This window comes from Neltuma alba, unplaced genomic scaffold (assembly GCF_004799145.2).
Source record: "Neltuma alba isolate B1F8T4 unplaced genomic scaffold, ASM479914v2 tig00006108_pilon, whole genome shotgun sequence".
Classification (NCBI taxonomy): domain Eukaryota; kingdom Viridiplantae; phylum Streptophyta; class Magnoliopsida; order Fabales; family Fabaceae; genus Neltuma; species Neltuma alba.
Genome location: NW_021634353.1, coordinates 1 through 17,880, shown reverse-complemented (window position 1 = coordinate 17,880; position 17,880 = coordinate 1). Strand labels below are relative to the sequence as shown.

General features: G+C 33.0%; 2 protein-coding genes across 2 annotated transcripts; both read right to left on the bottom strand.

The window, feature by feature from the left end:
* Positions 1 to 827: 827 nt before the first annotated feature.
* LOC114749665 (glycosyltransferase BC10-like) lies at positions 828 to 9,876 on the bottom strand. The gene is made up of 3 exons (XM_028938207.1): positions 9,656 to 9,876; positions 2,181 to 2,711; positions 828 to 1,495 (listed from the first exon to the last, which is right to left on the bottom strand). The coding sequence occupies exons 1-3, from the start codon at positions 9,680 to 9,682 to the stop codon at positions 857 to 859; spliced, it is 1,197 nt and encodes a 398-aa protein (XP_028794040.1). The 5' UTR covers positions 9,683 to 9,876; the 3' UTR covers positions 828 to 856.
* A 379-nt stretch (positions 9,877 to 10,255) lies between these two features.
* On the bottom strand, positions 10,256 to 16,095 carry LOC114749666 (uncharacterized). The gene is made up of 10 exons (XM_028938208.1): positions 15,727 to 16,095; positions 15,495 to 15,642; positions 14,384 to 14,538; positions 13,611 to 13,793; positions 13,142 to 13,217; positions 12,941 to 13,018; positions 12,344 to 12,429; positions 11,940 to 12,060; positions 11,164 to 11,209; positions 10,256 to 10,320 (listed from the first exon to the last, which is right to left on the bottom strand). The coding sequence occupies exons 1-8, from the start codon at positions 15,985 to 15,987 to the stop codon at positions 11,983 to 11,985; spliced, it is 1,065 nt and encodes a 354-aa protein (XP_028794041.1). The 5' UTR covers positions 15,988 to 16,095; the 3' UTR covers positions 10,256 to 10,320; positions 11,164 to 11,209; positions 11,940 to 11,982.
* Between the last annotated feature and the right edge of the window lie 1,785 nt (positions 16,096 to 17,880).

The following is a 17,880-nucleotide window of genomic DNA, read 5'->3' as shown; positions in this document are numbered from 1 at the left end:
TTTATTCGACTTTATCGAAGATTTATATAGGTGTATTGTTATAGCTTATAGATAAATGTAAATAGATTTATTGTTAGACCAATTTATATATAGATTTACTTGTAAATATAAACTCTAGCCTTCTATTTATATAAAAGTAAATAAGTGATTCAGTTGATTGTCATTGTTATCGTTACCTGTTTAATTACCACATAAAGAAAAAAACTAATATTTTACGTCTTTTGAAACGCGAAGAAATTTACTGAATCGTTACAAAATTAAAACACGTCACTAAAGTACCAAATAAATCCATCAAATTTGGGATAATTTTCTTTAAATAAAGTTATTAAAGCCCCATACGACATCTCAGTTAATAGGTAGGTATAAAGACACAATAAACCAACTATATCCTAACTTCAAACTATCAAATGAAACAATAAATGGCTTAAGTGATTTTTTGACAATTGATTTAAACACATTCCCACACAAATATATTAATACTGATTTTGAATTCAAACCTCATCCGAACATGATAGTTAAATTTAATTCTAATTTTAAATAGAGTCAAATGAAACAATCATCTGAACATGATAGTGTTAACAACACTGAATTTGCAAATAACAAAAAAATTTTGTTGACATTATTTATTTGATATTTATAAATTTTTAACTTTTTTTTATTTTTCTCCTTAAATATATTCACGTACACAAACATGTTGATACTGAACTTAAATTTCCAACCTCATCTATGCGTGACAGTAACGCTGTCGTTGAGACAAATTTGTTGTTGACGAGGTTTTAGCAACATAACCTTTCATATACATTTGTGCTTCTTCTTCTTCTTCCATAAGTAAATATAACGTTAGTATTATGTATCCTCAGAATTGCATAACCTTAGGAGCAAATCTAAGAAGTCTGCTTAATGTGTCAGGCAAGAACTTCCTGGCAAAGAGGTAACACACATTGCTATCCTCAACCCCATTATATTCACACGTTGTGTTCCTCAGGGCCTTCAAGAACTCAACGGTGACGTAGTTCCTGGCCAACCTTGCCGGATGGGGCCCACCCTTTGACCAGTCAACCCAGGTCAACGTCCGGTTGGAGTTAATGCTAGCGTGCTTCATGGTCACGAACGTCGGCAAGTAGTGCTCGTCGGCGTAACACGACCGCTTGCAGTAATGGTGGAACACCGGGAAGTAGGTACTGTCGGAGACGACGGCGAGGGCGAGTTCCCGGTCCATTTCGAACCACTGGGAGCCCTTACGCCATTGGTCGACGGTGATGAGGGGGAGCATGCGGGGGCTGTAGCGGCCGCGTCCCACCGCAGAATGCTCGTCGTAGGACATGACGTGGCTGACGGAGGAGTTCATGAGGTAGGAATAGACGGTGGAGAAGTTGAAGAGAGGAATGCAGGATTCCGATAACAGCACGAAACGTTGGTTCCAAACGTCAAGCAGTGCGTTTGCTAGTAAACGACGCTCCGCTTCGACCATGTTCACGCTTCCCCATTTCACTTCCTGCGTTTTGTGCATAAATTAAATTAAATATTGTTTCCAGAAATTTTAACTTTTTTGTTTTATAGACTATGACTTCTAAGGCATGATATGAGTAGAAATGACAAAGTGTTATACAGTTTATTTTTGGAGAAAATTGATAAAAAAAAAATCCTAATTAATTAGAAAGTTAATTGCGCAAGGACAGCTAAAAAAAATCAAATTTTTTAGTTCAGTTGTATGCAATATATTTTTCATCATGTACAGATATTTTTTTTTTTGTTTAGCATCTAGTTAAAAGCAAATTGCACATAATTAAATAAGAGTTGTATCTATAAAAATATGTCACACTTTTTAGGACTGAAAAAAAGTGTGTTACGCTTGGTTCCCTCTACTTTTTAAACTTCATGCAAAGTACATTAAAAAAAGAAAAGTCAAGAAAGGGGGGAGCAAATTGAATTTACACCTAACACTTGTTCACTACTCCAATATCAGCTCAGACTCTCCCTCTCCTTCTTCCGTTTTGCTATATCTCATTTCTACTTCCTCTGTTAAGCAAGGCCCCTACTCTTCTAAATTAGGCATTAATTAGGTACTTTCTGATGCTATAAAAAAAAAAACCCTTGATTAATCTGTTCTAGAATCATATTCAGAAGTCAGGTCAAAATTGAAACAAACAACGAACAGAGCAAGCAAGAACCAGACTAACCTTACTGGGAATTCTGCGACCATGGAAGACTGGACTTTCAGGGTCTGATCCATTGTACGAAGGATTCGAATGGACGTAAATTGAGTAATACTTTTCATGGCCTTTGAAGAACTTTTCCCACAAGGGAGCCAGAAACACAGGGCCTCTCGTCAAGAACATGAAGGCCACTTTAGGAGTTCGATTAAAAGGATATTCTTTGATCTTCGGAGCCATTGAAGCTCTCCATAGAAGCTCTTTATCGTCCATGTCGTGCATCACAGCCGGCGGCTTCAAATAGTTCTTCAGCCCCACGTGAGTCTCGTCGGAAATTTCAGGCCTTGGCGGTGCGGAAATTTCAGAGACTGAGAGACGAGTGAGTTGCAGGTTCAAGTTGCAACCTTTGATGTAGAAACTCAGAATGATTCCCAGAGTTATTCCACAGCCTAACAGACCGAAGTAGGATAGAAAATGGAGAATTTGGAATTGAGGGTTGAAAACTTTGGAAACAGAGTATGACGAGTACTGGGAATTTGATGAGGTCTTCATGGTTGTCTGGGTAACTGGGTATATGAAACAGAAAAGAAAGGGAAATTCTTGAATTCTGTTATCTGGGTTTATGAAAAACAAGAATCAAAGAGACCCTAGAAGGAGGGAGGCTTTCTCGTTCATAAGAATTGGACTGAGTCGGTTGCAGCTAATGGATGATCAAACAATGGCTTTTTGTAGGGATGACGACGAATCTTTAACGAGAAGATGTACAGATAAAAATGGCGCTGAGAAATAAATAATGGGCTTTTGTTCTCGCAAAGAAAATATCTAAGAACAAATAAGGAGATGACGAGGAAGCGAGAAACGAGAAAGGATTTAAAAAGGGATTTGAACTGAAAGTTTGGTGATGGAGAAAGAAAGGAAAAGAAGACAGCTTTTAAGAGTCCAGAGGATGAAGACAAATCCATGTGTTTTGAAGATGGCTTTCAAAGAAGGCAGGGGAAGGCGAAGGAGGCTCCCTCTCTTTCTGACTCACTTTATGTCTATTTTTGAAGCCCCCTTTTAATATTTTTTAAATTAACTATCTTAATATATTTAATAATTTTTATTAAATATAACAGCTTTGCGAATTAATTTCTTGCAAGAGATGGTCTTCCTGGTTTTCCAAGATCCAATGGAAAACGGTATTCCACCATAACGTGTCCAATATAACAGCTTTGCAGATTAATTTCTTGCAAGCTATGATGAAATGAATTACAATCAAGCAAAAATTATAGGATCCAAAGATTAATTTTTCATTTTTTATTATATGTAGTTAGTTATATGGATTTAAGTTAATTTAATTTAATTAAGGAGGGTTAATGTGGATTAAAGGCGGAGATGAAGGTTACATGTGGACTTTTGAGAGAGAGATGTTTGTGAATTTTGGAAGAGCAGCCAATCCTATTCCTTCTTCCACACGTTTTTGACGTTTTTGGTTTACTTGTCTTCCTAAATTATTTTTTTAAAAAATATAATTATAGTAATTATAATTTATGAATCGTGTAATTTTCTCAATATTTTATGTTACGTATTGATAATTATGTGACCTAAAATGTTTAATTCATTATATGGTGTTTCGAGCCAGTTATTGTGTGGGATTAATTTTCTTATGCAGAATATAAAAAAATTATCACATGTGGTTTGTAAATTATAATTTTTTCGAAAGTTTTTTCAGAAAAGTTCGCAAATACTCATCTGGTCCTTAATATAAGACCCATTTAACTAATTTGATTAGATTAAGGAAGTTAGGTAAGTTAGTTAATTATAAGAAATGTGACACATTTTTCTTAAAATACCATAATCATCTTTTTAAATTAAATATGATTCCAGAAGTAATTTTTATTTTCTTAAAAAATACTGAGTATTCCTTAAAATGTATTTAAAGCAACAAACTTATTTGTTAACTAAAAAACACCTTCTTTAAACGAATAAATGTCAAAAAAAAAAAAATCAGGAGAGGCGTCATTACGAATCCGTCAAAGAAACGTTTTGTAAATTATCACCAAAATTTGTTTTTTGTGAATTCATTTATAACTAAATCAATTTCTGATTCTATTTGTTTTATTTTTCATATAAAATATTACCTCTGATCCTAATTATAAGAGTTAGTTAACTAATTTGAAGAGATTCAGGAAATAAGTTAAGCTGGTTTTTTGTAATAAATAAGTGTTGTCTTTCCTAAAATATCTTTACTAATCAAGTTTACTAACTAGAATTACTATTACTAGAAGGATTATCTTAAAAAAATATATAAATATAAGAAACAAAATAGATTGAGATTTTATAATTAAAACTAAAATAAAAATTAAATAAGATTTTATATTAAGAACCTGACGTAGTATTTTTCTAAGAAGCCTTTTTGGAAAAAACGTATGTTTGTCAAACTTTTAAAAATAACCAAAATAATATACAGAACCAATATTTTAAATATTTTTTTATTAATTTCTGGTACTGCCATGAATGACGGTGATTCAATGATTGGTCGTTAGTCGGTCAAAATATTTAGTTAAAATAATATTTTTTGCCTTCACGGCGTTATTCCTTTAGTATGCTGCAGTTGTAATTTAGCGGACTCAAGTAATATTAAAATTTTTTTAATAAAAATCTTACAAAAAAATAACGTTGCTTTGATTTTGTATTTCAGAGACGACATTTTACAACCTTAAATTTTTTATTACATGTGAAAAAACTTAAATAAGAAATTTAACAGTAGATGGATGTTGAACACGAATATCAATATAGCACGCCAAATTTATGGGTTTTTTTTAGGAAAAATAGTAAATAAAGATTCTAATATGTGAAATTGTTATTTGAGACTCTCAATTTGAAAATTGGCTTCACAAGACTCAGTTTCATATTGCAAATATGAAATCTTAGTCAAATATCTAAAACACCTCTCAGTCAAATTGTGATTTGGTCTATTGAAGTTGTCATTCGCTAAAGTAAAAATTTCTCATAGTTAACTTGTCATTTGACATACCTGAGTTGTGATTTCAGACATTTTACTAAGATTTTATATTTACAATACAAGATTGGGTCTTTTAAAGCCATTTTTCAAAATAAGAGTCTCAAATAACAATTTCACATATTGAGAGTCTTTATTTGCTATTTTTTCTTCTTTTTATTAAAAATAAAAAAATAGATGTTGGCAATGATAATAATAAAAAATACAATATAGAACGCCGAGAATGAAGGTTGATATTTGGCCAACTATAAGTTTGTTTTCAAGACAACTAAGAGCACATGGAAGCTTATTAATTGGAGACTTTGTTTCTTCTCTAAGCATTTTTCATTTTCTAACAAGTAAACCCAAAGACTGTGACTTGGAAAAATCAGGCAACTCACTGATAAGTGATAATTAAAGGTCAACTGAAAATACAATTCATAATTTTTTTTAAAAAAATCTAATTATTTTTTGAACAGGGAAAACAATATAAAAATATGAAGATACAATATAATAGCCCCATTTCAAAAACAGGGGCACCAGAGAGTGAAAAATAAATAAATATTGTCAGAAATACATAAAAAGAAAGCCAAAAAAATAATAATAATAACGCGATGACATTTGAATTGACAAGAGACCGCTGTTTGTTTTAACAAGGGGTCTTTCTGACAGGTAAAAATTGTCTGATGAGGAAATCAAATGCTTAACCTGGACAAATTTTTTGAATCAATTATCTGTGCAGCTGCAAAGTAGAAGACATAACTAAGTTGAGAAATATTTGACTTGAAAAATACACTCAATAATGATTGAAATGGCACGGAATAATTTTTTTGTTGGCCAAAATACAAATCACTCCCTTTAACTTTAACCCTATTGCACATAACCTCTTTCATCTTTAAAAGTTTAAAAATAACATCCTCAACTGTCAAAACTCACATTTTAACCCCTTACCGTTAAAGTGGGTGTTAAATTTAACAGAATGGATGCCGTTTCAGATTATTTAAAATTACTTGATAGATGATATGTAATTTTTATTATTTTGTTAATTTATTCCAACTTAAAATTTACAATTACACTTAAAGGTATTTTTGTGATTCTACTAATAGTAATCCCCAATTCTCAGTCTCCCCTAATCCTACCAACTTGCAGTGTTTTATTCTTCTCGACTCCAGAAATCGTCTTCACTCTTCACAATATAACTCTTCTCCCTTGGTTCTCATTAGCAATGTAACAATTCTATCAATTGATTGTCCTAAAAAAATGACGAAGTATAAATGATTTTCTCCATTATCTTTGTCTCACTGCTCCCAACAAAATTTTCAACGCACCAAAATTCACCGACTACAATCAAAAGATAGACAGAGAAGGAAGATAGTGAGCAATGACTATTGAACAACAACTGAGCGTGATCCATCTTTGAATCTTCGCTGGGTGGCTTCGTCTCCATTGAAAAAAAACAATTTCACAAAAAAAGATTCTAGATTTAAAAGAAGGATGTGATGACGGTGATTTTTAGAATGGAGAAGATGATTAATTAGAAGGTATTGCAAACATGAAGGACCTGAGAATTGGGGGAGACTGAAAGAGGAAGATGATTAGGTGAGTAAGACTAGGAATTAGGGATTATTATTGTAGAATCACAAAAATACCATTTAATATAATTATGATTTTTGAGTTAGGATAAATTAACAAAGTAATAAAGATTACATGTCATCTAATAAATAATTTTAAACAATCTAACATGACATCTATTCCGATAGATTTAATGGCTACTTTAACGGTAAGGGGCTAAATGTCAAGCTATGAAAGTTGAGGGTGTTATTTTTAAACTTTTAAAGATGAGAAATGACTGAATAAAATGAATAGTCTAAATTAAATGCCACATATTCAATTAAAATCCAACTTATGCTAATTTTAAATATATTTTTAATTTTTACTGGTTGTAAAGAGAAGAGAAAGTACATATACTACATTTGGTCGTAATTATAAGACCTTATTTGTAGTCACAAAGGAAGTCTTTATAATTAGGACTGGAGATAGTAACAAAGAAAAGATATATGATAAAAAGGAGTCCACCATCACATTTACGATAGAAAGAGATGATGAACAAATAAGGCTAAAGCCTAAAGGATGATTAATTAAAAGGCTAATGTAATTGTTAGCTCTGATGCTGTAAATTTCAAACTGAAAGCTTTGATCCTTTATGTTTATTTCGTCTGAAACTTTGGTACTTGTGTTAATGGTGTTAAGCTTGATGACATGTTATTAACGCCGTTTAATTTGGTAATCGGACATTGGATGTCAGGCAAAGGAGAGCTAATGAGGCTCAGAGGAGATTTGTTGAAGATGAGAGAATGTTTAGCTCTTACCTTCTTTGCAAGGCAAGGCGTTGATCCCCCATACTTGAAAGGCTTTGACTTGCTTCTAGTAGAAGTTCCTCCTCGTACATTGTGGGCAAAAGGTAGGTCAAAGGAGTGGTGAAGGATGCATAAGTGGAGATTATGTGACAATTCTTTTTGGTAGGAGCAAAATTATAGTAGAAGGTTTGTTAGGTGCCCAAATTATAAGGTCAGTGCCTTAGTGGATTATATGGGGTGTCGAGGATGCAATTAATTTGATTGGTTTGCTGAACCCATTGAGAATCCAACTTAGTAATGTAGCGTAAGGTGGAGAAGATAAAGGAAGAGAATGCTGATTTTTGAATCAGTCCAAAAAAAGAATGTTGATTTTTGAAGGAGGCTGAAATTTTTGAAACATGCAATATATGTAGTAGTGGCTGTTATGAATGTGCTTTAGTTTGGAATGTGCTGCATCTCATTGTGTAAAAGTTAGAAGGTGAGGTTGTATTTTAGAGTCTGATGTCGTATTTTAGTTGAAATTGTGTTAATATATATAACTTCGTGTTTTAAAAATATTTTGAAGGGATTCATGTTCATTTGGAACAAGAATTTGGTGTTTTTTTTTTTTTTTTTTGGGTTCGTTGTGTTAAACCAAAAGCAACAATGCCTACGTTGTAAATCTAGTACCAAGCGATGTTTTTGGTGACCACTACCCTTGGCTCTAAATATTAATGCCCAGCTGCTGAATCAAATTTCAGTTGAAACAATGAAACTTGAGATCACAAGAGCCCAGGGCCGAAAAACACGACATAAGGTCAGATGTAGCACACGGTCCGACGTAGCAAACGTCTCCTTTTTTAACACTTCTAAGGTAATACTAAATTTTTTTTAAAAAAAAAAAACTTCTAGATACCTATAATTTCTATGCAAAAATTTTTGAGGCAACATTAGACCGTAACTCACATTTTAAAAATAAAGTTTGGGTGATGTAACTTTTGATTTTAACAGAGATAGAGGTTAATATATGTCTTAAAAATAAAAATAATAATTTAATTATGGAATAGAAAGATAGTGTATTTTGCTCAAAATTAGAATCATTTTTTCATCAAAATTTTTTAAAGCATTTGCGACCCTGTTTTTTAAAATTAAATATTTTTCTTAAAACTCTCCATGTTGATTCTTTCAAAAATAAAAATTTTAATAGCAACTACTGAAACTTACTCTACATTTTCCCCACTTTTAGATTACACAATTATTAGTGAAAATTACACTTGACCTGGTGAGGAGCGGAGAAACTGCCATGTAAGGTGAACCTATGAAATTGACTCATCTTATTGAAGAAGACCGTTGGTGGTGTCCTGGTGCTATATCAGATAAACGGAATTTCACGAGTGAAAAACGTGATCTAGTTAGTGGCATGTGCTTTACATCACCAAAGTTCAAGCCTCGAGGTTCTCTGATCATTCATTCTTAACTTGGGCGGCTTACTTTTTTTACTGAGTAGAACGCAGCAAAGCCAGCCGCAGCCATAGCCACAGCCCCAGTAATCAGAAATGAAGGTTTCTCTATACGGAAACCACCAGTGATGTAAGCCAATATCCAGCGAGATACAAAATGCAGCCCACAGGTGTTTTGGAACTTCTGAACCGAAAAATCCTATGCAGGAAGATTCATTATGTTCTGTCAGTTAGAATATATAATAACTCACCCAAGCTTCACAATCCCCTTTTATAATAATGATACAAGAGTTTTATTACAACTAGATATGTTTCAGAAATAAGTCATGCCATGTATGGCTTATGAACAATGTATTTTTATATTGATGATTAATGCATGAAAGTTTCCCTCTCCAAGGGATATTGCAACTGAAATTATGAATTTTGCAGATACATGTATACAATGAAAGAGGCTAATGGGTGGTCAATAGGGCCAATCAGAGCTTTCCCACCATGTCAACAAATGCAACCAAACTGGAATTGAACGTTTCTAGAGAAAAGTCCTGCACAGTCTCACAGAAATTGCGCACGCATTATTCAATCTGGAAGATAATTCATGCTTGGTGAACAACTTTCTCAAGACATGAGTAGAATTGTTCATAGATAACCCGTATCTATTTTGGGCACAATTAATGTTGTCACCAAAATTTGAACCTGACATCTACCCAATTTCTCACCCACTTCAACCATAAACCCAGGTGGCATGTCATACATGAGAAACTATACATTAGCAGTCGTTGGGAGGTACTAAAATCCCAACGAATGCAGAAAGCTTTGAATTGGTAGAGCTTACTTAGGTCATAAAATTTCCCCTTCTTTTTATGTATGATAAATAGAGCTTCCTAAGCCATGTTATTTTAAGGCTGTCATTATGTAACAACACCTATTAGCAGCAATAAGAAACAAACAACTACCTTCGGTAACTTATCTTGCTGGGCTAGATGATCCACATGAAGCCTCACATTTGACGATGCAGGAATCCAGGCCCTACGGTCAACATCAGAATACACGCGTGCTACAATGTCAAACATTGTTCTTGCTCCGCCTTCAATTGCAGCCAAGATATTTGCTTCTCTGCTCCTACGATTCCTGCAACAACAAATAGCATTCCTCACAGCTGAACCTTGTAGCCATATGAAAAATTAGTTAAGGGAAAGTAATTTGGTCAACACAAAAACCATATCCACTCCTCACTCCCTGTACCCCTCAAAACTACAGCCAAAGATGATTGATGATTCATACTTGAGATAACCACACAGCATGTGCTTTGGCCATAGGTTTATTCTTCCATGCATTGGTATTAAAGAATGTGGAGAGAGCCCAAGGAATTTGTAAGTGGTTTTGAAGTATTCCTGCAAATAACAATAGATTAAGCTAAAGCAATGCATCATCATATCACAGTAATCTTGGTGGAAAATGCAGTCTGCATAAAGTTCAAAGTTGTGGTAAATTGTAAGTTCTCTGAAATTTAAAATTTTAACACCCAATAAAGTGATGAATCTTGCTATATTGGAAAGATAGCCTATAGCTTCTAAGCAAGTATTATGTGCGCTAGAGTATAATTATTAATAAGAAGTGGATGCCACAATATTATATAAACTAAATGTTTATGAATAGAAATGCAAGTATTCATATATTCTTTGGTTACAGGAAACAATTTAGAGTGTATTATGACTGTTGGAAGAATAGTGACTGTATTGTATCTTAAAGAAATATAGTGTAGTGAAAGAATATTTTAATATTACCTCTGGTCTTAAATATAAGAGTTAGTTAAAGATTCAATTTGGCTCTAAATATAAGGTTCTAATCCATTTTGTTTCCCATATTTATTCATTTTCTCTCAAAGTAGTCCCCATGATGATTGTGCATGTTAAAGAATTTCTATTCTAATACACATGATTAACAAGGATATTTTGAGAAAAACAACACCTATTCATTACCAATAACTAATTTAACAAGTTTTCTTAATATTTGTAAATTAGTTATCTAGCTCTTATATTAAAGACTGGAGGTAGCATAAAAATTCTAACCACTAAATTATATCTTTTCCCTTTTCTTAATTGAGTGCACCCTTGCACTTTAGTGGAGTTGAATGTAGCAACGCAGAGACTGATTCTTACTGGGAGTCCATAAATGTAATAAATAGAAAGAATGGAGGCAATCAGTCCAACATCACTAGCTCGATTTACACTTACAGTCATATTACCCCCACCAGTTGTGTCCAGGATAGCACTTCCTTGGCTGAAACAAAACAAGTTATCATGTTTGTGAGGCTAGCTTAAAAGACATATAAGATAAAGTAAATCAACTAATAAATCGGAACTACAAAGGGGTGACGTAAAAGATAGGTTCATACGTGACAAAGACAGACCAGACACTAAGTAAACAATGTGACCACACTGGAAGCATGCAAATTAGATAGTTGAAGCTTCCAACACCATTAACACAGATGATAGACTTGTCCCATAGATTTTTCCATTTTCCTCTTATTTTCTTTTTTCCTCCTTTGACGTTTAGCCGGATACCATAATTGAATGGGTTGCTGAAATCATAATCTGTCTTGGTCAACCAGCAGTACAAATAATGGAAGTTCCAAGAGGCTATTGAATACTCCCACAATTTCAGCTTGTAACAAACTAGAACAAAATACAGTTTCTTTCACCCACCAAACTGAGAAAAGCAATGCAATAGATTGCCCAACATAGTGAAGGAGAGCAATCCATCAAGACATTGCTTCAGATGAGGCATTCAATGTTTTTGGACAGTTTTCTTTTCTTTTCTTTGTTTCTTTATTTCTTTTTGAGGAAATGTTTCTGTACGGTTTTACTTTCATTGAAATATACTACCTCTAGTCTTATTTATAAGATCTCGTTTTTAGACTATAAGTGATGTTTTATAATTAGAACCAGAGGTAGTACATGACAAACATGCAAATGAAACTTGTATGTCCACGTGCACGTAATAGTTAGACCTCAGTCTTTGCTTAGTCATGTTTCCTGGAATACAATGGAACCTCACCCCACACAATGATCACCAACAATTAATGAATGAGTGTTCACGTGAAGTAGCGCCATGTGACCATCTGTATGTCCCTGAATCAGAGAAAATGCCATTCGTTAGAAGATAGAAGAAATTTACAGTGAATAAAATTATTTTTCACAAAAGAAAATTTTATTAGAAAGATACATGGCCCATGTGATTTGCTCTTAAAGTAAAGAGCTGGAGTAGCGCTGCCATAGTCATACTTCTCAAAAAACATTATCATGTTTATCAGCACTTAAGATCTAGAAAATGGAAGATGCTTCACTCAGACATGCTGTATCCTTAGATATAACTGACTGAAAGTGAACAGCACAAAATTGCTATCAATCATACCGGTGCCAAAATAACTTTCAATGTCTGACCACATATGTTAATTTCTTCATCTCCAGAAACTGAGGTACAGCCTAGTGACCAGTCATCTGTAATCATGCAAGACTAAATTAACAGGACAAAAATGTTTATGTTTTCAATATGTCACATTAGATAGTTCAAAAATCAAAAGAAGACAATTTAAAAACTATTATTATCTTAATCAAACAACGACTATCATACACAACTTGGTAAAAGAGATTGATAAAAACCTTATTAACTTGAATAGTTAAAAGTACACCAGATCTTCCAACGAAAAAAAAAAGGTACACCAAATTCACTCAGTAACAACAATAAGTCCAGTCAAACTTAAATATATCATTCAATTGTCAAGATTAAGAAAATGAATTTAAGAGAGATACAGTAGAAAAAATTAACAGGAGAAATCCGAAAGCTCATATGATCACATGCACCAAGAATAATGTTAAAAAATATACTAGCATGGCCATCAAATTAATACTTCCAAAAACCACACTTTAAAGGAAATTACACACCAATGCAAATTGTCACCGCTAAACTCTGCTGAAAAGAAAATAGAAACAAAAAGTTTGACATTGCAACCTTTGCTTATGCGACGAATGGTGTTTTCATGTGCTAACAAAATAGCATCAGGATTGCACTTTTGGATAACCGAGAGACCTGGCATAGGAGACTGCAAAAAATTAGAATAGAAAGAGTATACGCATAATAATATCCAATATAGGATTATTCATGTCTGATGAGAATAGAATACTGTTCAGCATACTTTTAGCAAAAACATACCATCAACATGATCATAGTGGTGATGAGTGACAAAGACAATCAATCTCCTCGGCAAAGTGGCAACAACTTTCAATAGCTGATAATTTAAGCCACTAATATGTTAGAATTTCAAAAACGGATTATGTAAGCTCCAGCCACCATTTTTAGGGAGAGAGATGGATTCATATTTCATAGTCAAATATGATCATGTTAAAATTTTAATGAAACACCAAAAATTTTTTGATGTCTCAACAGTTCTATCTTCTGGTATCCAAGCTTTAAAAAAGTTGTCAGCTAAACACAGGCATACAAGACTTTCTCTTGTTTTCCAATGCATTAGGTCCAAGGATGGAGAATCACATGAACCAGTGGGCAACGATCAATCTTGCAAATATGTTTGTACCATAATCCAATCAAGCAGAACTTAAGTTAATCTTATCACTTGAGAATAGGAGTTGGACAAAAACCTGAAAAGGCAATTTGAAATTACCTCTTCATGGAACTGTGATAGACATCCTGGATCAACTATCAGAGCATCTCCACATGCAATAAAACTTTTATCCCCAGACTCACTTGGAACATCGTCTGGGGCAAATACCACCAAGTTTGTCGTGTGAAAAGGCTTTTGGGTCCTACTTCTCATAGGTATAAGCACAACACCAGGAGGATACTCCTATGAATAAATAAATAAGTAAATCTTCATTTTGCATCAGAATATTAAACAATATGAACTCATAGGTAAAAGAACTTGCTCTGTCCATGTTCATTATAAAATCAATATTAAACTGCAGTGGTACTTTCAATTGTGAATCTTGCCCAATGTTAGCACTACATGTGGTATTTTCAACAGATGGCTCATCCTGGATGAGATAGTTATCCCATTAACATCGTAAAGGCATGTAAGGATGTTCATTTCCACATTTGGAAGCCAATATGAGGTTGAAAACCAGTAAACCCATTTATTAAATCTCAATTAAGATCTTACTTAATGTTAGCAATTAGCACCAAAGGAAAAAAAGCAAAAAAAAAAAGTGTGATTTTCTCCTTTTCTGTGGTGCTCTGAATGCAATGCAGAGGGAGGTTGAACTCATAATTGTTTAGGATGAAGTCTGCCTAAAAAGTGACTCACTGGCCTTTGAAATTCTTGTTCTAACTCGTAAAAGCTTAGCTTGTACTACATGAATGGTTTTTTATGTATTTATTTATTGTAATGTCTAGTATTTGCCCCGCCATGACAATAGACAAAATTCAAAGAAAGCAAACCTGATAACCTATGGTTGGAGGAACTTTCCACTTCGCAGAACCTAATGAGTCATTTATAAGACTAACAACTACCAATGGTCCAACACGTTTGCTAGATGGTTTTACTTCCAAAAGCCAGTTAAGACAGCTCTGGACAGACATCCATCTACATATATCTGCATGACGATTACCAGAATAAGTCAATCTGTCGTCAACAAACCAGTTTTTTCAAAGAATAAGCTTTAATAAGAGTTTACAACAAACTAATATAGAAAGTAAAAGTCAAAGAGCGAAAAAAGAAGAAGAAAAAAGTCAAAATGAATGAAGTGAAAACATTGATACTGATCCAACAAGTCACAGTCCGTTTAAATTAACTACGTCATTCATAAATTCTATAAATTCTATGATAACAAGGCCTTATCAGTGGACTAAAATTGCCGTAAGGCAGATTTACTTTCCTATCTTCCATTTGGACATTACCAACCAAATCAGTATCATATTCGTAGCTATTACCAATTATGGTCCCATATCTCCCAAACTTTTCCTAAATGTATCAACCCAGCATTTTGCTATATTTCCTCTGTCGTCCTGCCTATTATTTTATATACCCCATATCTTTCCATCTTATTTCCCCCATATTTAACTGTTCTTCTGCAACCAGAGAAGTCACCGTAAGCTGCCAAGCGCCAAATGAGGCTTTTATGTCTGTTCTATATTATAAAAAACACCAAATTGTTATCTTACAACACAAAACTTTTGAATACAATCAGAAATAAGACTTCTATAGTGGCATCATCTAAAAATAATAATAAAGGGCGAGATTGTGATTAGAAAACTGTTTACAAGCAATCGATGCAAACCGATACAAGTTTCACAATGCTAACCTGAAGGCCAAACATTATCTTTCGCTGTTAGTCTTGTTAAAAATATAATAACTTGTGTTTTTGTAAGAAATCAGTCCTCCCTGAAATTTCTCCAAAGAACTAAATCAACATCGAAGGCTAACAGGATGAACCAGCTTATCGGCGCATACCAGGCATGAGCACAAATTAATGCAAGGCTGTAAAGCCATTAGGTAATTTCTTTAAAAGATATAGTCAGCAGCCGATAGTCTATGATAATCGCAACAAACCTCGTAAGTCATGGTCCTCGGCTGGCAATACTCCCGTGATGAAGACCGTTTGAATGGGCAAGTCAGGTCCAAATGCAGGTTCCTTCACATACTTGTAGTATTTCCACACTCCCATTTCAACTGCCCCAAAGCCTATTTGTTCAAAGATCTGCATGCAAACAAACGGAAACAAAAAATACAAAATTTACTATCAAAGTATTAAAAACAATAATTCCATGCTCAAAAGCACGACCTCGTTAAAAGCCGAGCGTAAGTCGAATTCTTTCAAATCAATCTCTTCCGAACGCGATTCTGCAACTTCCACGACACATTGAGACCCGGATTTTCCTTGCAGGGGGTTCAATTGAGCGGAGGGCAAGTCCCACAGATCAGAATCGACGTAAGAATCGTACTCTTGGTGATCAAATTTTGGCGGGTGTGACTGTTTAACGAGCAGAAACTCGTCGTCATTATGAGGGTTTTTGAAGATCAACGCAAGCTTCTGAATTGCCATAGTCAATAACTATACTTGGTAAGCTTCGGGGTCAAGCGAAAGACAGAGATAGAGCAGATAGAGCACGAGTTCAGTGTTGAGAGTATGTTGAAGAAACAGAGAAAGCGGCTAAGAATACAATGGAATTATTATTAGCATTTGTTTAATATGACATCAGGCAATAATAAAATTTATATTTTATTTTAAAAAATATAAAATGCATATGAAATGACCTTTTATAACTTTATCAAGCCGAAAATAAATTGTCTAATGTTGATTTTGGAGGGTATAAATACTTATACTGATTTATATAAACTTGAATATGGATTGTATAGCCAAAATTATATAGCAAAATTTATCTGATTTATTTTATTACAATTCGATGTAATTAAGATTTCATTGTATTATTTTACTGTGATAATGAAAACATCTCAATCGGATTTATAAATAGAATGAAACTAAAATAGCGAGTTACCCCTCCCATCATAATTGTAAGAGTTGGCTATGTAGTTTGTTTTGATCTAAATATAACCTCTTAATCCATATTATTTATTATATTCATCATTCTTCTCAAATTAATTTATCTAACTTGTAAATGTATAAGTAAGTTGGAGATTTGATTTGGTCATAAATATAAGACTTTATTTTATTTTGTCTCTTATATTTATCTAACTTGCTCCCAAGTAATTTCTATTATGATCATAAGAATTGTTTCAATACACATAAATAATAAAGATATTTTAGAAAAGACATAAATAATTTAGCTTAATTAATGTTATTAATATTCACAAATTAGTTATCTAGCTTTCATATTAAGGATTGGAAGTAGTACTTTCTCCATCCTTTTTATAGTAAACAATCTGTTTTATAATAAACAATCCTGAATATGAGAAACAAATCCATTTTGTTAGAAATTTTAAATTTTTCTTTCCATTTTTACCCCCATAATTAAATATATGCCACTTTTTTTTATGATAAATTTTTACTCATCATCTTCCATATACTCACTTTACAAATAAGGGTATAATTAAAAAAAATATGTATATATCTTACATATTTATTGTTTTCAATTAAATTTAACTAACATTTTGAATCAAGTATATTTTGATAGTTATTGCTTATAATAAGAAATAGGTGGATTATAATTTATATTATATAGGAGTATTTAAGACACCGTATCACATTTATGAGAATTTAATAATTTATCTAATTTCTCTTCCCTAACTTCTCAACTATGCAGTTTTGAGCGCAACTAATCCAGTGGCCGGATGGAATGATTGGCGCCTTTGCGGCACGTTATGGCAAGTAGTTGACCGTTAGGAAAAAAGGCGCTATTGGCAATAGGGTTAGCTGGGCAAGAACTTTTTTTTGTTTTTTTAAAAATAATTTGAAGTACTCCTGAGTTACTTTTTTTACTTGGAGTTAGATGCTGACCGGCCAATAGTATTCAGGATTAAAGTCTTTTCAATAACTATGTTTTTCTTTTAAAATTAAACTTGTATTATTTTCTTCAAACTATGCAGAAAACCTCTCTAGTTTGAGGCTTTGAGCAGTGTGCTGACGATAAACAAAATCTCCAATTATTTTTCAAAAGAAAAAATAATCAGTTGTAAATTTAACTTCAACTACGTGCAATTCAGATAAGATTTAATCATTTATTTCAATTTGTTGAGTTCTTTTTTTGGGTCAAAATTTGTTGAGTTTTATTATTTGATTATAACTTAAATTTTAAAGTACCATGTGATTTTATGAAATTTTCTGAAGGCTTAAGGACTCATAAATTAGCAAATTAAATGACTAAAATTTCAAGAATGAGTTGAGGAGAATAAATTTCAAAGACTGATTTAAAATTACATAGACTAAAATATTAATTTTCCAAAAAATTACAATAGATCAAAACACAAGTAAATTACA